The sequence below is a fragment of the Pristiophorus japonicus genome, chromosome 16, assembly GCF_044704955.1.
Source record: "Pristiophorus japonicus isolate sPriJap1 chromosome 16, sPriJap1.hap1, whole genome shotgun sequence".
NCBI lineage: Eukaryota > Metazoa > Chordata > Chondrichthyes > Pristiophoridae > Pristiophorus > Pristiophorus japonicus.
In genome coordinates this window covers 133640046-133662157 of record NC_091992.1, presented here as the reverse complement: position 1 = coordinate 133662157, position 22112 = coordinate 133640046, and the positions used below count along the sequence as shown (strand labels likewise).

Sequence of the window (22112 nt, the reverse complement as noted above, 5' to 3'; positions counted from 1 at the left end):
TGCTTTCTGTCTTGAAGCCAGCTCGCGATCCATTCTGTTACCTGTCCCCTGACCTTGTTCATTAGTCTATTTTGGGGTACCTTATCGAAGGCCTTTTGAAAATCTAGATAATTTATATCTATTGCATTCCCCTTGTCTACTCTCTCTGTTACCTCTTCAAAAAATTCAGTAAGGTTGGTCAAGCAAGACTTTCCCTTCTGAAATTCTTGCTAACTATTCATTTATATTTTTGGTTTCTAGATGTTCTTCTATTTTCTCCTTTAGTAGGGATTATTCCCTGGACATGTTCCATCTCCCTTCTTAAATACATATTTTTTAGTGATGTTGGTGGAGGGATAAATATTGGCCCGGACACTGGGGAGAACTCCCCTGCTCAAGTCTCTGGAGTGGGACTTGAACCCACAATCTTATGATTCGGGGGCAAAAGTGTTGCCCCACTGAACCACAACCTGTGTACAGCACCAACTGCTCCTGGATCAGTCAGCTAAACTCTACTCTACCCCAACAATACGCTTTGCCTCTAACCTCGGAGCAGCTCCCCATTACTGTACTTGGGTGACCTGTTTCCCACGACTGATGAGTCAGTGGCAGATTAAGGGCAGTGTCCACTGGGAAGCCACATCACGATGGACCTTCATAGCCAGTGGACAGGGGAAACTCTCATCCAATCAGCCTGGGCTCAGATTTCAACCTGGTCTGCTAACTCGCCGCCACACCTTTCGTAATGTGATCAGTGTCAGTCACAAGAACTTTCCTTAAAACACATCAAATTGCACACGAGCAGAGAGTGTTAAGGCACCAACTTCTGCTCCTTAAAGTAAGTGATCAACAGGTGGTGAGGGCAAAATCCATGATAGAAAAATCATACATGGAATCTGGATGGAGTGAACCTGATAGTCTGTTTTAGTCATGTCAATCTGGTCATTTATCACACTGCTGCTTGTAGGCGCTTGCTGTGCACTAATTGGCTGCCGCATTTCCTACTTTACAACAGTGACTACACTTCAAAAAGTATTTCATTGACTGTAAAGTGCTTTGGGACATCTCAAGGTTGTGAAAGGTGCTATAGAAATGCAAGTTCTTTAGCTTCCTTCTAACTTCGATCTGTGCCAGCCGTGGCTCAGTCGGCTGCACACTTGACTCGGAGTCAGAAAGTTGTGGGTTCAAGTCCCACTCCAGGGACTTGAGCACAAGAAAAATCTAGGCTGACGCTCCAGTGCAGTATTGGGGGAGTGCTGCACTGTCGGCGGTGCCGTCTTGCGGATGAGACGTTAAACCGAGGCCCTGTCTGCTTTTAAGTGGATGTAAAAGATCCCGCGGCACTATTTTGAAGAAGAGCAAGGGAGTTATCCCCAGTGTCCAGGCCAATATTTATCCCTCAATCAACATAACAAAAGAAACTGATTAGCTGGTCATTATCACATTGCTGTTTGTGGGAGCTTGCTGTGTGCAAATTATCTGCCGCGTTTCCCACAATACAACAGTGACTACAGTCCAAAAGTACGTCATTGGCTGTAAAGTGCTTTGAGACGTCTGGTGGTCGTGAAGGGCGCTATATAAATGCAAGTCTTTCTTTCTTTTCTCTTTTGGGGTTTTGAAATTCACAAAGTGCTCAACCTTCACCCGTATGGTTTGGGTGTTTGCTGCGGCCCTGTTGAAGATCTGCCTAATACCTCACCGCCAATCACTCAATGCAGCACAGGGCTGAATATCTGCAGCGAAGCAATGCATTCAGGGACTTCTAACCACCGGGTAAAATGAGAGATTAGGAAGAGAAATCTTCTTCGCTTACGGCTGTTGTTTTTAAACAGAGACAGCTCATCCTGGTACCTTCATTGAAAGTGATCGGGGTCAGACTGTTCTTCTTTGCCATAGGAATACTCAGGACCAGAAGCCCATCAGTCTATCCAAAAGCATAAAAGTCCTCGTACATTAAATCGCTCTCATTCCCCTCAATCCCTTTCTCATCCAAATATCTATGCAGCTCTGTCTTGAATTTGCTGTCAGTCTCCACAGACTCCCCAGGCAGACTGTTTCACACATTGATCACCTTCTCTATGGAACATTCAACCTGAACTCTCAATTCACCTTCCCTGTTCACCACGATAGGCAGCAGCTCCCAGGGTGGGTTGTACTGGACTTCATGACCTTAACTCTTGGGAGTCCGCAGCCCCAATTGTTCAGTTGAAGCTGGAGCAGATTACATTTACCGTAAATGTACCAGACGGGTTTTTAAAGACAATGACAGCAGTAAAGTACTTACCGAAAGGTCAGGGTCTGTCCACTGGTGTAAGTGGGCTCCTTGGAGTACAGCACGCCACAAGTCGGAAAGTCGTTCCTGAGCGCCATGTCTCTACGACTGCTGAGGCTAAATCCTTCGCAGCCTGTGATCCATTCTGTCAACAAAATTCAACATTCATGAGTGTGCAGTCCTGTGTATTTAAGTTTCAGTCAGCTCCCCCAGAGAATAACTCAGCCTTGTTAGTGCAGTTTTTATATCTAAACGGGACACACAATGTTCTCGATTAAGGAGCAGTGCATATGGTAGCATAGTGGTTATGTTACTGGGCCAGTAATCCAGAGGCCCAGACTAATGATCCAGAGACAAGAGTTCAAATCCCACCACGGCAACTGGGGAACTTAAAATTCAATTAATTAAATCAAATCTGGAATAAAAAAAGGATGGTTTTAAAAACTCATCTGGTTCACTAATGCCCCACACTCCCACTCTTTTCTCTTCCTCATTCTACAGCCCCCCCCCCCCCCACACCAGTTTCCAGGCCTCTATCTGCCATTGTTGAGTGGGTCATTAGGAAGTCCATGAGGAACCGGAGAGACTTTTAAATGATCTGTTCCGGGATGTGGGCATCGCTGGCAAGGCCGGCATTTATTGCCCATCCCTAATTGCCCCTGGAGAAGGTGGCGGTGAGCCGCCTTCTTGAACTGCTGCAGTCCGTGTGGTGAAGGTGCTCCCACAGTGCTGTTAGGGAGGGAGTTCCAGGATTTTGACCCAGCGACGATGAAGGAACGGCCGATACATTTCCAAGTCAGGATGGTGTGTGACGGGGAGGAGAACGTGGAGGTGGTGGTGTTCCCATGCGCCTGCTGCCCTTGTCCTTCTAGGGGGTAGAGGTCACGGGTTTGGGAGGTGCTGCCGAAGAAGCCTTGGCAAGTTGCTGCAGTGCATCTTGTAGATGGTGCACACTGCAGCCACGGTGCGCCAGTGGTGGAGGGAGTGAATGTTGAAGGTGGTGGATGGGTGGACAATCAAGCGGCTGCTTTGTCCTGGATGGTGTTGAGCTCGATTGTTGTTGGAGCTGCACCCATCCAGGCAAGTGGAGAGTATTCCATCACACTCCTAACTTGTGCCTTGTAGATGGTGGAAAGGCTTTGGGGAGTCAGGAGGTGAGACACTCACCGCAGAATACCCAGCCTCTGACCTGCTCTTGTAGCCACAGTATTTATGTGGCTGGTCCAGTTAAGTTTCTGGTCAATGGTGACCCCCAGGATGTTGCTGGGGGGTGATAGAGCAGCATCGCCACGATAGGCAGCAGCTCCTAGGTGGTGTTGCACTGGACTTCATGACCTTAACCCTTTAGCTGTGAAACAAAACCAGAATCGAGAGTTTCAGCAGTAAGGGACTAACTGACCGTGTGCAGTCAGGGTGGTGTGCGCTGTCTGAGGAATACTCCAGGGGCTCCACTCCATGCGTCCTTCTCTCCGGGCGCACACACGGAACGTGTAGCCAATATTGGGGTCAAGATGCAGGACCACAAACTCTGTATCGGGTCCAATGTAGACATCTTCAAAGTGGCAGATGGTGTTTTTACAGAACTGCAGCCGGTATTCCTGCGCCACAAAATCGTCGTCGTCCTAACACCAAAACACAAAACATCCGTTACACTTCAGTCCGCGAGGTTTACAAAGCCGAGGACCAGTCAGTGGATAACTGTACCTCCCAGCGTGCCACCAGGAAAGACCACCCCCCCCCACCCCGAGCTCAATACTCTGCCTGTCCAGTGTTCAAGTCTCGCTCACTCATCACCCCTTGTGCTCGCCGGCCAATATTGTCCTGGGTTTGCACAGTGGAGACGTGAATAATTATGCGAATGAAGTTAGAAATTTACAGCGCAGAAGGAGGCCATTCCGGCCCATCGTGTCCGTGCCGGCCGACAAAGAGCCGCACGGCCCTCGGTCAGCAGCCCTAAAGGTTACATATAAACCTATGAACAATGACGGAAAGGCAAAGAGCACCCAGCCCAACCAGTCCGCCTCACCACAACTGCGACACCCCTTACCCAAACATTCTACACTCCACTCCAACCGGAGCCATGTGATCTCCAGGGAGAGGCAAAAACCAGATTAAAAACCCAGGCCAATTTAGGGAAAAAAAATCTGGGAAAATTCCTCTCCGACCCATCTAGGTGATCGAAACTAGTCCAGGAGATCACCCTGGCCGTATTCTATTCCCCGCAGTACTTACCATTATATCTACTCCGTCCAACAAAAGGTCATCCAGTCTAATCCCAATTACCAACTCGAGTTCCGTAACCCTGCAGGTTACTGCACTTTAAGTGCCCATCCAAACATCTCTTAAAAGTGCTGAAGGTTTCTGCATCCACCACTCTTCCAGGCAGTGAGTTCCAGATCCCCACAACCCGCTGTGTAAAGAAGCCCTCCCTGCCTCAAATCCCCTCTAAAACCTTCCACCAACCACCTTAAAACTATGCCCCTCATTATAGACCCCTCCACCAATGGAAATAGACCCTTACTATCCACTATGTCCAGGCCGCTCAATATTTTGTACACCTCAATGAGGTCTCCTCTCAACCTCCAATGAGAACAAACCCAGCCTATCCAATCTGTCCTCATAACTAAGATTTTCCATTACAAAAGAATTTAGAACATAAGAATTAGGAACAGGAGTAGGCCATCTAACCTCTCGAGCCTGCTCCCCATTCCAGGCAGCATCCTAGTAAATCTCCACTGCACCCTTTTTAGTGCAATCACATCCTTCCTATAATACGGTGACCAGAACTGCACGCAGTACTCTAGCTGTGGCCTAACCAAAGTATTATATAATTTAAGTATAACCTCCCTGTTCTTATATTCTATGCCTCAGCCAATAAAGGCAAGCATTCCGCATGGCTTCTTAACCGCCTTATCCACCTGGCCTGCTACTTTCAGGGATCTGTGGACAAGCACACCAAGGTCCCTTTGTTCATCTACACTATTAATGTGTATACCCTTTCCTTATTAAACCTCCCAAAGTGCATCATCTCACACTTCTCTGAATTAAATTCCATTTGCCACTGCTCTGCCCACCTGACCAGTAGATTGATATCCTCCTGCAGCCCATAACTTTCCTCTTCATTATCAACCACACAGCCAATTTTAGTGTTTTCTGCAAACTTCTTAATCATATTCCCTATATTCAAATCTAAATCATTGATACATACCACAAAAGGCAAGGGACCCAGTGTTGAGCCCTGCGGAACCCCACTGGAAACATCCAGTCACAAAAACATCCATCAATTATTACCCTTTGTTTCCTATCTCCAAGCCAATTTTGGATCCAACTTGCCACTTTGCCCTGTATCCTATGGGCTTTAACCTTCATAACCAATCTACCATGTGGCACCTTATCAAAAGCCTTGCTAAAGTCCATATACACACTACATTGTATGCACTACCCTCATCGACCCTCTTGCTTACCGCCTCAAAAAATTTAAATCAGGTTAATCAAACACGATCTTCCCTCAACAAATCCGTGCTGACTGTCCCTAATTAATCCTTGCCTTTCCAAATGCAGATTTATCCTGTCTTTCAGGATTTTTTCCAATAATTTTCCCACCACTGAGGTTAGACTGACTGGAAAATTGAGTGCTATTAGCACTCGGGGTTCCGTGAGTTAGAAACATAGAAAATAGGTGCAGGAGTAGGCCATTCGGCCCTTCGAGCCTGCACCGCCATTCAATGAGTTCATGGCTGAACATGCAACTTCAGTACCCCATTCCTGCTTTCTCGCCATACCCCTTGATCCCCCGAGTAGTAAGGACTATATCGAACTCCTTTTTGAATATATTTAGTAAAATGGCTTCAACAACTTTCTGTGGTAGAGAATTCCACAGGTTCACCACTCTCTGGGTGAAGAAGTTTCTCCTCATCTCGGTCCTAAATGGCTTACCCCTTATCCTTAGACTGTGACCCCTGGTTCTGGACTTCCCCAATATTGGGAACATTCTTCCTGCATCTAACCTGTCTAAACCCATCAGAATTTTAAACATTTCTATGAGATCCCCTCTCATTCTTCTGAACTCCAGTGAATACAAGCCCAGTTGATCCAGTCTTTCTTGATATGTCAGTCCCGCCATCCTGGGAATCAGTCTGGTGAACCTTCGCTGCACTCCCTCAATAGCAAAAATGTCCTTCCTCAAGTTAGGAGACCAAAACTGTACACAATACTCCAGGTGTGGCCTCACCAAGGCCCTGTGCAACTGTAGTAACACCTCCCTACCCCTGTACTCAAATCCCCTCGCTATGAAGGCCAACATGCCATTTGCTTTCTTAACAGCCTGCTGTACCTGCATGCCAACCTTCAATGACTGATGTACCATTACACCCAGGTCTCGTTGCACCTCCCCTTTTCCTAATCTGTCACCATTCAGATAATAGTCTGTCTCTGTTTTTATCACCAAAGTGGATAACCTCACATTTATCCACATTATACTTCATCTGCCATGCATTTGCCCACTCACCTAACCTATCCAAGTCACTCTGCAGCCTCATAGCATCCTCCTCGCAGCTCACACTGCCACCCAACTTAGTGTCATCCGCAAATTTGGAGATACTACATTTAATCCCCTCGTCCAAATCATTAATGTACAATGTAAACAGCTGGGGCCCCAGCACAGAACCTTGCGGTACCCCACTAGTCACTGCCTGCCAGCCATTCTGAAAAGTACCCATTTACTCCTACTCTTTGCTTCCTGTCTGCCAACCAGTTCTCAATCCATGTCAGCACACTACCCCCAATCCCATGTGCTTTAACTTTGCACATTAATCTCTTGTGTGGGACCTTGTCAAAAGCCTTCTGAAAGTCCAAATATACCACATCAACTGGTTCTCCCTTGTCCACTCTATTGGAAACATCCTCAAAAAATTCCAGAAGATTTGTCAAGCATGATTTCCCTTTCACAAATCCATGCTGACTTGGACCCATCATGTCACCTCTTTCCAAATGCGCTGCTATGACATCCTTAATAATTGATTCCATCATTTTACCCACTACTGATGTCAGGCTGACCGGTCTATAATTCCCTGTTTTCTCTCTCCCTCCTTTTTTAAAAAGTGGGGTTACATTGGCTACCCTCCACTCCATAGGAACTGATCCAGAGTCTATGGAATGTTGGAAAATGACTGTCAATGCATCCGCTATTTCCAAGGCCACCTCCTTAAGTACTCTGGGATGCAGTCCATCAGGCCCTGGGGATTTATCGGCCTTCAATCCCATCAATTTCCCCAACACAATTTCCCGACTAATAAGGATTTCCCTCAGTTCCTCCTCCTTACTAGACCCTCTGACCCCTTTTATATCCGGAAGGTTGTTTGTGTCCTCCTTAGTGAATACTGAACCAAAGTACTTGTTCAATTGGTCTGCCATTTCTTTGTTCCCCATTATGACTTCCCCTGATTCTGACTGCAGGGGACCTACGTTTGTCTTTACTAACCTTTTTCTCTTTACATATCTATAGAAACTTTTGCAGTCCGTCTTAATGTTCCCTGCAAGCTTCCTCTCGTAGTCTATTTTCCCTGCCCTAATCAAACTCTTTGTCCTCCTCCGCTGAGTTCTAAATTTCTCCCAGTCCCCAGGTTCACTGCTATTTCTGGCCAATTTGTATGTCACTTCCTTGGTTTTAATACTATCCCTGATTTCCCTTAATAACCACGGTTGAGCCATCTTCCCTTTTTTATTTTTTACGCCAGACAGGGATGTACAATTGTTGCAGTTCATCCATGCGGTCTCAATGTCTGCCATTGCCCATCCACTGTCAACCCCTTAAGTATCATTCGCCAATCTATCCTGGCCAATTCACGCCTCATACCTTCAAAGTTACCCTTCTTTAAGTTCTGGACCATGGTCTCTGAATTAACTGTTTCATTCTCCATCCTAATGCAGAATTCCACCATATTATGGTCACTCTGCCCCAAGGGGCCTCGCACAATGAGATTGCTAATTAATCCTCTCTCATTACACAACACCCAGTCTAAGATGGCCTCCCCCCTAGTTGCTTCCTCGACATATTGGTCTAGAAAACCATCCCTTATGCACTCCAGGAAATCCTCCTCCACCATATTGCTTCCAGTTTGGTTAGCCCAATCTATATGCATATTAAAGTCACCCATGATAACTGCTGCACCTTTATTGCATGCACCCCTAATTTCCTGTTTGATGCCCTCCCCAACATCACTACTACTGTTTGGAGGTCTGTACACAACTCCCACTAACGTTTTTTGCCCTTTGGTGTTCTGCAGCTCTACCCATATAGATTCCACATCATCCAAGCTAATGTCCTTCCTAACTATTGCATTAATCTCCTCTTTAACTAGCAATGCTACCCCACCTCCTTTTCCCTTTATTCTATCCTTCCTGAATGTTGAATACCCCTGGATGTTGAGTTCCCAGCCCTGATCATCCTGGAGCCACGTCTCCGTAATCCTAATCACATCATATCCATTAACATCTATTTGTACAGTTAATTCATCCACCTTATTACGGATACTCCTTGCATTAAGACACAAAGCCTTCAGGCTTGTTTTTTTAACACCCTTTGTCCTTTTAGAATTATGATGTAGTGTGGCCCTTTTTGTTTCTTGCCTTTGTTTACTCGGCCTTCCACTATTGCTTTTTACCTTTCTACCATCTGTTTCTGACTCCATATTACTTCGCCCTGTCTCGCTGCATAGGTTCCCATCCCCCTGCCATATTAGTTTAAACACTCCTGAACTGCATTAGCAAATGTTACCCCCAGGACATCAGTTTCAGTCCTGCCCAAGTGCAGACCACCCTTTTGTACAGGCCCCACTTCCCCCAGAACTGGTTCCAATGTCCCAGGAATTTGAATCCCTCCCTCTTGCACCACTGCTCAAGCCACATATTTATTCTAACTATCCTGCTCCCTCTACTCTGATTAGCACGTGGCACTGGTTCTTAAAGCTGCGGAAACCAAATTAGGTCCAATTTAACCCTGAAGACAGAAATCAGAGCTGAATTTCCAGCATTTTCTGTTTCTCAGATTTCCAGCATCCAGTAGTATTTAGCCTTTTACAGCAATTCTGTTCCCTCTGGTGGTCGCTTGCAGAATTGCTGCAACAAGTTTCCGGTGTTAAACACTTAAAATGATGCAACACAAGAGGCCATTCAGCCCATTGTGCCTGTGGCAGCTCTGAAAGAGCGATCCAATTTGTCCCACTCTCCTGCTCTTTCCCCACAGCCCGGCAATTTTCTTCCTATTCAAGTATTTATCCAATTCCCTTTTGAAAGTTACTACTGAATCTCCTTTTCAGGCAGCGCATTCCAAATCGCAACAACTCTGAAAAAAATAATTCCCCTCATCTCCCCCTCTGGTTCCTTTGCCTTAAATCTGTGTCCTCTGGTCACCGGCCCTCCTCCTGGCCCCACAAAGAACAGTTTTGAACTGACCTGATCCTCCACCGCTGGGAGTCCGCCCGTTTTACTGAGGGGGTGGCCGCCTGAATCGGAATCTCCGCTCTGTATCCCGTTAAAATTACATCGGGGTCCAAATGACATCATAGGACCCTGACCGACATGTACTCACCGGCTCCTCAACCGCCCGAGGAAACAGCCGCTAAAACGGCCGCAGGGCAGGAAAGGAACGGCAAGTGCAGCGCTGGGATCGTAACCCCCGTTCTGCCAAGCCTCTGCCTTGATCTCACCGAATGGGGGAACGGGCCCCGAGGGGCTGAATAGCCTACTCCAGTTCCTATGTATCAGCTTTTCCGACAGGGTCAGCAGGCTCTGGGTTGGCTCCGAAATCAGTCTGAAGTTGTAGTGTCTTTTAATATGAATTAAGCAATCCCCATTGCAATGTATGCACCGGTAAGGATGCTCACAGGTTTGTAGAGCTGTTGCACTGAGTGGCTTAGCCAGTCACGTGATGTTCACAAGACTCAATAAAACCCCAGCCAGTTGGGTTTGGGGGATCCACGATGGGGCAGGTGGTTGTGAGCCTGGTGGATGAACTGGTAATGTGTCGTGTGATTGTTAAACCTTTGCTAATAAACCAACTAGTTCTTAATAGCAATGTGTTGCCATGAATTCTTAAGCAAAGAACTCATGAAGCGAATACATTACACCCATTAGTGAAGATTTGGGGGTGGGGCGTAGATGAAGAGAGGAGGGAAGAGGGAGAAATCGGTGGAGCCCCGTTCAGTTCCAGTTTGGAGATTCGCTCACCTTGCACCATCGGACGAGAATCCCTCCAGGCCTTTCGGTCAATTCCTCGATCAGGACGGGAGGCCGCGCTGCCACAGCTCCGTGGCGGAAGATTCGATCCTTGACAAAGCCGAGGAAGCACTCGTCCAACTGAGCCGATAAACATGGCACTTCCACCAGTGAAGGGACTTCTGGCAAACTGGATTGAAAAGGAACCAGAAGAAAAGGGACTTTTCAGTGAATCACAAAGCGGGACATCAGGTAACAGGAGGCATGTGTGGCTGGTACACGATTTACTCACTGAACTCCTCTAGTATTTACAGCCCTCCAGCAGGCAGCACCTCTCCACAGACCACTCGAGGAGCTCCGGCCTCGAAATTAACAATTCTCCACAACTACACGGTCACAAATTAGGGGTGTGGGAGAACAAATATACTCCCTTTCACTGGAATACTGAGCATCAGAGAGGCCTGGATATACTCCTTTTCACTGCAGTATGGAGCATTTTGGGGAAGCAGATGAGAGAGGGCAAGAGAAAAAAAAAAAGAGAGCAAAAGAGAGAGACAGAGAAAGATAAAGATAAAAGCACCGTTCATAGCCTCGGGACCTCCGAAAGCACGTTACAGCCAATGAAGTACAAGCAGCAGTGTGATAATGACCAGATAATTGGTTTTCAAATGATGATTTTTGAGGGATAAATATTGGCCAGGATATTGGGAATAATTCCCCTGCTCTTCTTCAAAGTTTTACGTCTCATCTGAAAGACGGCAACTCTGACAGTGCAGCACTCCCTCTGCAGTGCAAGCCTGGGTTATGTGCTCAAGTCTCTATATTCCGCACCCACCTTTAAAAAAGGGAGCAAAAGTGAGAACTAATTTGATCAAGTAGAGAAATATTGACCTGTCGAGTTGGATTTGCAGAGCTTTTTTTGTGAAGTTTCCAAGTTTCTCCTCTGCCGTCCCACAGAGCACAGCGACCTCTCCTGTAAAAAACAGTAAAAAACTCCCTTAGCCAAGCAGCATCGGCAAGACAATCCCAGAAATGTAACGTTTCTTTCTATCTGATATTGCACCCCATCCCTCCCCATGAGAGTTTAACCAAACTAACTGCATAGAATGTACAGCACAGAAATAGCCCATTCGGCTCAACAGGGTTTATGCTCCATACCAGCCTCCTCCCACTCCTCTTTATCTCAGCCTATCGACACAGGGTCACCTTGGTTACCCAGCTCTGGGGGAGGTCTTCATTACTCCAGCACTGACCACACTCAACCAGCTCTGCTGGGCGGGCCACATTGTTCGCATGCCTGACACAAAACTCCCAAAGCAAGCGCTCTACTCGGAACTCCTACATGGCAAGCAAGTCCAAGGTGGGCAGAGGAAACATTTCAAGGACACCCTCAAAGCCTCCCTGATAAAGTGCAACATCCCCACTGACACCTGGGAGTCCCTGGCCAAAGACCAGTGGAGGAAGTGCATCCGGGAGGGCGCTGAGCACCTCGAGTCTCATTGCTGAGAGCATGCAGAAAACAAGCACAGACAGCAGAAAGAGCATGCGGCAAACCAGTCCCACCCATCCTTTCCTTCAACCACTGTCTGTCCCACCCGTGAGAGACTGTAATTCCCGTATTGGACTGTTGTGTCATCTACGAACTCACTTTTAGAGTGGAAGCAAGTCTTCCTTGATTTCGACGGACTGCCTATGATGATGATGACGACGACCACGACATGAATTACATAGTATTTACAGCACAGAATAATTGCATTTATCTACCGAGTAGTTTAACTGTCTTTTAAAGCTTTCATTAACATTATTACCAGGAACCCTCAGGCCTCTCACCAAAGCCCGAGCTTGGAGTGAATGTTGTTGCCCAGAGTGGTGACTCTCAGTTCGCAGTCTGAGCACGTGCAGTGTACTAGTACTTCCGGGATGCACCAGTACCCGTGTGGCCAGCTGCCTTGCCAGCGGTTCTCCGATCCCGCGGAACACCCGACGACCTAAACAAAATCTCGACTGAATTTCTCGCGCTGTGACACCAAGAGGCAGCTTTGTAAGTAACAGTTCCTCGTGCAGACGGCCTCTACTCACAGCCGAGAGAGAGAACAGTGAGGCAGTGCTGGCAAGAATGAAGGAAAAGATAAACTTGCATTTCTATAGCACCTTTCACGACCACAGACAATTTTTGAAGTGTAGGAAACTAGGCAGCCAATTTACGCACAGCATCTCCCACAAACAGCCAGTGTGATAATGATAAGGTGTTTGAGTGATGTGGGTGAAGGGATAATATTGGTCAGGTTGCCAGTGATAACTTCGCTGCTCAATAGTGGCATGGGATCTTTTACATCCACTTGAGAGGGCAGACAGGACCTCGGTTTAATGTCTCATTCAAAAGACGGCAACGCCGAAGGTGCAGCACTCCCTCAGTACTACCCCTCCGACAGCGCGGCGCTCCCTCAGTACTACCCCTCCGACAGCGCGGCGCTCCCTCAGTACTGCCCCTCCGACAGTGCGGCGCTCCCTCAGTACCGCCCCTCCGACAGTGCGCCACTCCCTCAGTACTGCCCCTCCGACAGTGCAGCACTCCCTCAGTACTGCCCCTCCGACAGCGCGGCACTCCCTCAGTACTGCCCCTCCGACAGCGCGGCGCTCCCTCAGTACTGCCCCTCCGACAGCGCGGCGCTCCCTCAGTACTACCCCTCCGACAGCGCGGCGCTCCCTCAGTACTACCCCTCCGACAGCGCGGCGCTCCCTCAGTACTGCCCCTCCGACAGCGCGGCGCTCCCTCAGTACTGCCCCTCCGACAGCGCGGCACTCCCTCAGTACTGCCCCTCCGACAGCGCGGTGCTCCCTCAGTACTGCACTGGGTGTGTCAGCTTGGTTTATGTGCTGAAGTCTCTGGAGTGGGACCTGAACCTACGACTTTCTGACTCAGAGGCTGGTTCTGGGGAAGTCCAGAACCAGGGGTCACAGTCTAAGGATAAGGGGTAAGCCATTTAGGACTGAGGTGAGGAGAAATTTCTTCAGAGAATTGTGAACCTGTGGAATTCTCTACCATAGAAAGTTGTTGAGGCCAATTCGTTGGATATATTCAAGAGGGAGTTAGATGTGGCCCTTTCGGCTAAAGGGATCAAGGGGTCTGGAGAGAAAGCAGGAATGGGGTACTGAAGTTCCATGATCAGCCATGATCTTATTGAATGGTGGTGCAGGCGCGAAGGGCCGAAAGGCCTACTCCTGCACCTACTTTCTATGTTTTCTAAGAGAGTGACCCACTGAGCCACGGCTAGCGCTGGTGCCTTGGTCGGCAGACGGACACTATCGGGCTTACCTTCTCGGAGCAGCTCCTCGGCCGTGTGCACGCCATGCTCAATTAACTTCTGACAGTCGTCGAGGGGCTTGACGCTCTCCTGCTCAACTTTGTCCACATCCTGGAGCAGCAAGACTAACCGTTCGTCCAGCAGCTTGATCAGCGAGGCTTTCAGCACATCGAAGTGACGCCTCAGAACATCGCGCGTTTCTACAGAACTTCCATTGATCTGGGAAGAAAAATCAAACTCAATAAAGCGACAGAAAGCAAAGACGGAGATCGGTCTGTGACAGGGAAAGGTGTAGTGGGTTAGCGCACTCTGGGGTTGGGCTGTTTTCCATTCCAGCAGAGACTAACAGTACCCTTTCTTATAATGTACTAATGCTTCCATTAAATACTTCCCCATGATTACAGTCTGGATAAAAAGGCAAAAATACAAGTGTTTTGATGTTCAGCAATTTTAGTCTCTCTGCTGGCTGTGGGGGTACCATCCGATACTAATTTCCACAGTGCCCGCCTCCACCCCTGACTCGGCTCATCCGCTGCTGGAACCCTCATCCATGTCTTTGTTACCTCTAAACGCAACTATTCCAATGATCACCTGGCTGGCCTCCCACCTTGCACCCTCCATTAACTGCCGCTTATCCGAAACTGCTGTCTATATCCCAATTCGTACCAAATCCTGTTCACCCATCACCGCCTGTGCTCGCTGACCTACATTGGCTCCCGGTCTGGCACTGCCTCGATTCGGAGAGCTGTGGAGGCTGGGTCATTGAATGTATTTAAGGTGGAGACAGATAGATTTTTGAAAGTTAAGGGAGTCAAGGATTGTGGGGATCTGTCTCTGTGCGCTATATAAATGCAAGTTATTGTTTGTTTCTGCAGTTAATACACTAGCCAATGTGGAACTGAGGAAAGTCCCAGGTATAATCCTCAACCTGTGCACAATTAGTCTCGCTCAGCCAGAACACAACAAAGTCACAACATTCATGGACCAGGGAGGGGAACAAAGCCATGCATAGACCCTGTTGAGTATCGAGTGGATCGTTGTAAAAGATACTGTGCGCAGATAGTGGGTGAAGACAGGGCCAGGCTAGGTGGTGTTACCCCGTAACAGGTGAATAACCTGCCAACGCTCACTAACTAGACACACACCTGAAGACTGGCCACCTGGACAAGGGCCTAGAGGGCAGCTGGTGTTTGCTAAACCTGCACATTCCTGGGATGAATGGATCTTCTTATGAAGAAAGGTTGAGAAGGTTGGGCCTGTACTCACGAGTTTAGAAGAATGTGAAGTGATCTTATTGAAACATCTAAGATTCTTGAGGGGTTTGACAGGGTAGATGCAGAGAGATTTCCCCTCGTGGGGGAATTTAGAACTAGGGGGCATCGTTTCAGAATAAGGCATCGCCCATTTAAGACGGAGATGAGGAGGAATTTCTTCTCGCAGAGGGTTGTAAATCTGTGGAATTCTCTGCCCCAGAGAGCTGTGGAGGCTGGGTCATTGAATATATTCAAGGCAGAGATAGACAGATTTTTGAACTATGGGGGGTCCAAAGGTTATGGGGAACAGGTAGGAAAGTGGCGATGAGGCCAAGATCGGATCAGCCAAAATCTTATTAAATGGCAGAGCAGGCTCGAGGGGCCGTATGGCCTACTCCTGGCTCCTATTTCTTAACTTCTTATGCATACAACACCAGCATGTTGGGGGCGAGGGTGGCAGTGATGGAGAAGAGGGGGCCAATGAACCAACTGAACACACAGGGTGGAAATACTCCAATTGCCAGAATAAAAACCCAACCATTCCCCAGTGTTAACTAAGAATTTAAACAACTGGCCCACTGGTCATAACACACCTTTTGGGGTGGGAGTTTTTCAGGAATTCAGTGACATGTGCTGCATTCCATCTTCACTGGAGCAAGCACCAGTACACAGGACCGAACACAACGCATGTATTTTAGGTAAAAGATCGGATACCTCACACCAACTATTGTTGGAGAAGGGATTACACATGTGGGGCCCCAGAGCTACTTGTGGAACTGGTAATCCCACAGTTCTTCAAAGAAAGAGAGAAACCTGGATTTCTATTGCGCCCTTCATGACGTCAGGATGTCCCAAAGCGCTTTTCAGCCAATGAAGTACTTTTTGAAGTGTAGTCACTGTTGTAATGTAGGAAATGCAGCAGCTAATTTGTGCACAGTAAGTTCCCACAAACAGAAATGTGATAATGACCAGATCATGTGTTTTAGTAACATTGGTTGAGGGAGAAATATTGGCCCCAGGACACCGGTGGGAACTCCCCTGCTCTTCTTTGAAATAACGCCATGGGATCTTTTACATCCACTTGAGGGAAGGTGGGGTCCCAGTTTAATGTCTCAAATGAATATGGCAGCTCCGACAGTGCGGCGCTCCCTCAGTGCTGCCCCTCCGACAGTGTGGCGCCCCCTCAGTACTGCCCCTCCGACAGTGTGGCTGCCCCTCCGACAGTGCGGCGCACACACACACCACATACACACACACACACACCACACACAATTGGGACTGAGAAGGAACATCTCACGGTTGAGGAATCCTCAGTCACCTTTGTGCTTTTCACATTTCTCCCCCCTCTCCTTCCAGCAGATGCTTCAGATAAAATGTGGATCTAGTTCAGATCTATGATTTGTGCTCCGTTAGCTGATCATAACCAGCACTCTATAATTGGCTTCAGCACCCATGGGCTGGTGGTCCTTGGGGTGAATCGCCTTCAAATCAGTGTCTGGTGACCCACTGCTGTAAAGTGTTCACATGTGGATGTTGAGGGAGTACAGGATCAGGCCAAGCTGCGATTCTCCCAATGGTCAACAACAACAACTTGCATTTATATAGCACCTTTAATGTAGTAAAACATCCCTAGGCACTTCACAGGAGGGTTAGCAGATAAAATTTGACACCGGGCTGCAGAGATATTAGGACTGAAGACCAAAAGCTTGGTCAAAGAGGTAGGTTATAAGGAGCGTCTAAAGGAACATCAGAACACAAGAAATAGGAACAGGAGTAGGCCATACAGCCCCTCGAGCCTGCTCCGCCATTCAATATGATCATGGCTGATCTGATCATGGACTCAGCTCCACTTCCCTGCCCGCTCCCCATAACCCCTTATCCCCATATCGTTTAAGAAACTGTCTATTTCGGTCTTAAATTTATTCAATGTCCCAGCTTCCACAGCTCTGAGGCATGGAATTCCACAGACTTACGACGCTCAGAGAAGAAATTCCTCCTCATCTCTGTTTTAAATGGGCGTCCCCTTATTCTAAGATCATGCCCCCTAGTTCTAGCCTCCCCCATCAGTGGAAAAATCCTCTCTGCATCCACCTTGTCAAGCCCTCTCATAATCTTATAAGTTTTGCTAAGATCCCCTCTCATTTTTCTGAATTCCAATGAGTAGAGGCCCAACCTACTCAACCTTTCCTCATATCACAATCACTATCACTAGGGAGGTAGTGCTGGACAGGCTAATGGGACTCAAGATCGACAAGTCCCCTGGTCCTGATGAAATACATCCCAGGATATTAAAAGAGATGGCGGAAGTTATAGCAGATGAATTCGTTATAATCTACCAAAATTCTCTGGACTCTGGGGAGGTACCAGCGGATTGGAAAGCAGCTAATGTAACGCCTCTGTTAAAAAAAGGGGGCAGACAAAAGGCAGGTAACTATAGGCCGGTTAGTTTAACATCTGTAGTGGGGAAAATGCTTGAAGCTATCATTAAGGAAGAAATAGCGGGACATCTGGATAGGAATAGTGCAATCAAGCAGACGCAGCATGGATTCATGAAGGGGAAATCATGTTTAACTAATTTACTGGAATTCTTTGAGGATATAACGAGCATGGTGGATAGAGGTGTACCGATGGATGTGGTATATTTAGATTTCCAAAAGGCATTCGATAAGGTGCCACACAAAAGGTTACTACAGAAGATAGAGGTACGCGGAGTCAGAGGAAATGTATTAGCATGGAGAGAGAATTGGCTGGCGAACAGAAAGCAGAGTCGGGATAAATGGGTCCTTTTCGGGTTGGAAATCGGTGGTTAGTGGTGTGCCACAGGGATCGGTGCTGGGACCACAACTGTTTACAATATACATAGATGACCTGGAAGAGGGGACAGAGTGTAGTGTAACAAAATTTGCAGATGACAAAGATTAGTGGGAAAGCGGGTTGTGTAGAGGACACAGAGAGACTGCAAAGAGATTTGGATAGGTTAAGTGAATGGGCTAAGGTTTGGCAGATGGAATACAATGTCGGAAAATGTGAGGTCATCCACCTTGGGGAAAAAAAAAAAACAGTAAAAGGGAATATTATTTGAATGGGGAGAAATTACAACGTGTTGAGGTGCAGAGGGACCTGGGGGTCCTTGTGCATGAATCCCAAAAAGTTAGTTTGCAGGTGCAGCAGGTAATCAGGAAGGCGAATGGAATGTTGGCCTTCATTGCGAGAGGGATGGAGTACAAAAGCAGGGAGGTCCTGCTGCAACTGTATAGGGTATTGGTGAGGCCGCACCTGGAGTACTGCGTGCACGAGTCCAGGATCCCAGGGGAAGGGGGCGAGGGAAGAGACAACAAGGATTTGGAGAAAGTGCAGGCGGACACGAGCAGCAGTTCCTCAACTCCCCCAGTTTTCCTGCTGAAACAAACGCGGTTACATCTGCTCGTGTCCACCAGCCCACTCAACAGGCGCTTTGAATAATGTGTGTGCTTTTCAAATTTCAACACACTGGTGACAGGATGTGATGCAACATGCCACAGAAGCCTTTTGCATCCTTATCTCGACTGCGATTTTTCCTGTCGACAGTTACGGAATAAACAGGAAGTAGTTTAGTTCAACAGAAGCCTGCGCTTCCTTTTTAGGTGAATTCCACTATCTGTTGGTGTCGTTACTTTACACACAACTCAGACGCGGATTATGAATGTAAAAATATTACCTCGAGCGGCCATTCATATAGAAAAAAATATATGGGTGCCAGGCAGTTAAACACGCCATTGTTTCTGTTTAAACAGTTACCCCACCCCCTCCTCGCCGTAAACATAACTAGCGGAAAAACTTACACCAAAAAGTAGAAAAGCTGCATAAAATAAAATCAGAAAATGGTTGAAATGCACAAAATGGGCAGTCTGCATCCAAAAGAGAGAAAGCTATTGGTGAAGATTCTGCTATTCCCACTTAAACCTCCTCTAGACCAATCCTTTGTTTACTTGTCCCATTACCATCTCCTTTTGCCTTGCACCATCATCCCTTCTGCACTTAATGCGTCAGCCGTGGCTCAGTGGATAGCACACTCGCCTCGGAGTCAGAAGGTTGTGGGTTCAAGTCCCACTCCAAGAACTTGAGCACATAAATCTTGGCTGACACTCCAGTGCAGTATTGGGGGAGCGCTGCACTGTCCGAGGTGCCGTCTTTTGGATGAGGCGTAAAACCGAGGCTCCATCTGCTCTCTCAAGTGGACGTAAAAGATCCCATGCCACTATTTCGAAGAAGAGCGGGAGAGTTATCCTTGGTGTCCTGGCCAATATTTATCCCTCGATCAACATAACTAAACAGATTATCTGGTCATTATCACATTGCTCAGTGTGGGAGCTTGCTGTGCACAGGTTGGCTGCTGCGTTTTCCACATTACAGCAGCGACTACACTTCAAAAGTGCTTGTAAAGCGCTTTGAGACATCCGGTGGCCGTGAAAGGCGCCATGTAAATGCAAGTCTTTCTTTTTCTCTTTAATCTCTTCTGCCTTCCAGCCCATCACAGACCTTCCCTTTTGTTCTTTCGTCCCCTCCCCCCCTTTCATGTCCCTGCACTTGCTTAAAACCTATTCCATATCGAAAGTTATTCCAGTTCTGACGAAAGGTCATCGACCTGTGTTTCTCTCTTCACAGATGCTGCCTGACCTGCTGAGTATTTCCAGCAATTTCTGTTTTTATTTGAGGAGAGAGATGGATGCACATGTTTTTAATATTTCAGGGCCAACACTTAAGAAGTGCCACACTTCGACTGCAATAGTCCTTAACTAATGCAAGAAAACACACTCCCCTTTTTATTTTGGTGACTCTTGCAAATGCGGCTATTCCACTCTGACCATGGGTCCGGCAGCCTAGTGGTTATGGTACTGAACCAGCGTTGAATTCAAAGTTCAATTCCCACTTGGGAAACTAAATTTATTCCGGGGGCTGGCTGGAGCTGCCGGATTGGAAAACACTCCTCCCTCATTTGGTAGATATGAACCAATGAGACAACTCCCTTCTTCCACAAATCAGGGAGCTGCATCGGGACCTGGAAAGTTCGAAACACTGCAATCAGCAGGAAAAGGAAGTCCAGCGTCCAAGAGTGGATAACGGTGGAAATCAGGGAGGGGGAAAACATCGTGGAGGGGGAACGCAGAGGCAGCAGCAGTGAGCGGGGCAGGTGGAGCAGAACATAGTCCAGCGACAGAGGGCAACAGTGCAGCGCACGTAATCAGGGCTACGAAAGGCAAACAGAGAGCTGAAGCAGAGATAGAGAGAGCAGGGAGCCAAGGAGGGCAGTGAAGAGCAGCCGATAATTTTTGAGACAGAGTTTCAATTCCGTAATGTGCGCGTGTTCGATCCTCTTTGGATTCTACTCGTCTCAAAGGCATTTTTCAATCATATGCATCCCAGTCGTGGTACATGGACATGGACCCTGTTTCAAAAGATTGGACAACCCCCCTTTCCTCCCTCCCATAGTTAAACGACCATTCTGACTCATAATGGCCGTGAACAGCTGAGCATTTCAGATCTGGAAGGCCCCACGCTCGATCCCCAGTCAGCACAGAGCCAGGGAAATTGCAACAATTAATATTAAAAGAACTGGAGTTGGGACGGGGACGATCAACCAGGGTTCCTGCTCAACCAGGGTTCCTGCTCAAGAGCTCTGTTCCGTGACCCCCAGCTAGAAGTGCGTGTGTGGACTTCAAGCACAGACAAGACTGGGCTCAGCTGTCAAATCCCCTGCGGGTTGAACAGATGACATGGTGACAGACAAGGTCCAGACTCTGATGAAGAATGGTCACTTCGGTCCCACGTCAGACCATTCATTCGCACACTGCCAGATGGGGAGACAGAGAGAGTTCCATCACATAGACCTTGGCGGACAGTGAAAGACTACAGCAGTGATGGCTACATCTCGCTTTTGCCTGGCTGCAGTCTAAATGTCTTTTCCTCCAACCTTAGCCTCCCAGCCAGTTGTCTCTGTACATCACCCGGCCACAACCCTCCCTCCAAGGGCGAATGACAGGTTAGATCGGAGTTACAGCAATCCACGACACGTTTATTCAGGCTCCGGCTGTGAGTGGATCAAATGTCCCCCAACTGCAGCCGTTTGGGGAAACTTCACTCAAAACATGCAAGCTTTGACTTCCTGACTTCACCCCCTTGTGAGAATTTCTCACCAATGTGTGAAACTGTGATAGAAATCTAGTTTTAAACTCTGAAGATTACAAGTGACTGGGTGAAAATCTGTTCTTCTCAAAAGCCTTTTTGGATTTTTACACACCATTCATTCACACGCTACCAGATGGGGAGCAGATAGAGCTTCATCACATAGACCTTGGCGGACAGTGAAAGACTACAGCAGTGATGGCTGCATCTCGCTTTTGCCTGGCTGCAGTCTAAATGTCTTTTCAAGGCATCTATCAGAGCTACCCTGTACCCAGATTTGAAGTTAGATGGCCAGGGGAGGTCCTTGGAGATTTCCACTCCACAATTACCCCCGCAACCAATAACAAAATCCATTAAGTTTAAGAAAAACACACAAATGCTTGAAAATCGGGAAAAAAAAAAAAGAGAGAGAAAATGCTGGAAATGCACACGCAAAGACTTCATCAAAAAGAAAAAGACTTGTATTTCTACAGCACAACCTCGGGACGTCCCAAAGCGCTTTCAGCCAATGAAGTAGTCACTGTTGTAATGTGGGAAACGCAGCAGCAAATTTGCACACAGCAAGCTCCCACAAACAGCAATGTGATAATGACCAGATAATCTATTTTCAGTGATATTGGTTGAGGGATAAATATTGTACAGGACACCAGGGAGAACTCCCCTGCTCTTCTTCAAATAGTGCCAATGGACAGTGCAGCACTCCCTCAACACTGCACTGGAGTCTCAACTAAACAACTTGCATTTATATAGCAGCTTTAACGTAGTGAAACGTCCCAAGGCGCTTCACAGGAATATTAGGAGCTAAAAAAATTATGACACTGAGCCAGATAAGTCGAAATTAGCACAGGTGACCAAAAGCTTGGTCAAAGAGGTAGGTTTGAAGGAGGAAAGAGAGGTAGAGAGGAGGAGGGCTTTAGGCAGGGAGTT

The 22112-nt window shown here is 47.5% G+C and overlaps 1 protein-coding gene across 4 annotated transcripts in view; it reads right to left on the bottom strand.

The window, feature by feature from the left end:
* crlf3 (cytokine receptor-like factor 3) overlaps positions 1 to 22112 on the bottom strand; it is a 63888-nt gene that overhangs the window by 5508 nt on the left and 36268 nt on the right. For all 4 annotated transcript variants that reach the window (XM_070858247.1, XM_070858248.1, XM_070858249.1 and 1 more), the window contains 5 exons: positions 13782 to 13989; positions 11357 to 11438; positions 10478 to 10655; positions 3651 to 3873; positions 2264 to 2396 (listed from right to left, as the gene is read on the bottom strand). In XM_070858247.1, the coding sequence (XP_070714348.1) occupies positions 2264 to 2396; positions 3651 to 3873; positions 10478 to 10655; positions 11357 to 11438; positions 13782 to 13989 (824 nt within the window). The remainder of the gene's footprint in view (positions 1 to 2263; positions 2397 to 3650; positions 3874 to 10477; positions 10656 to 11356; positions 11439 to 13781; positions 13990 to 22112) is intronic.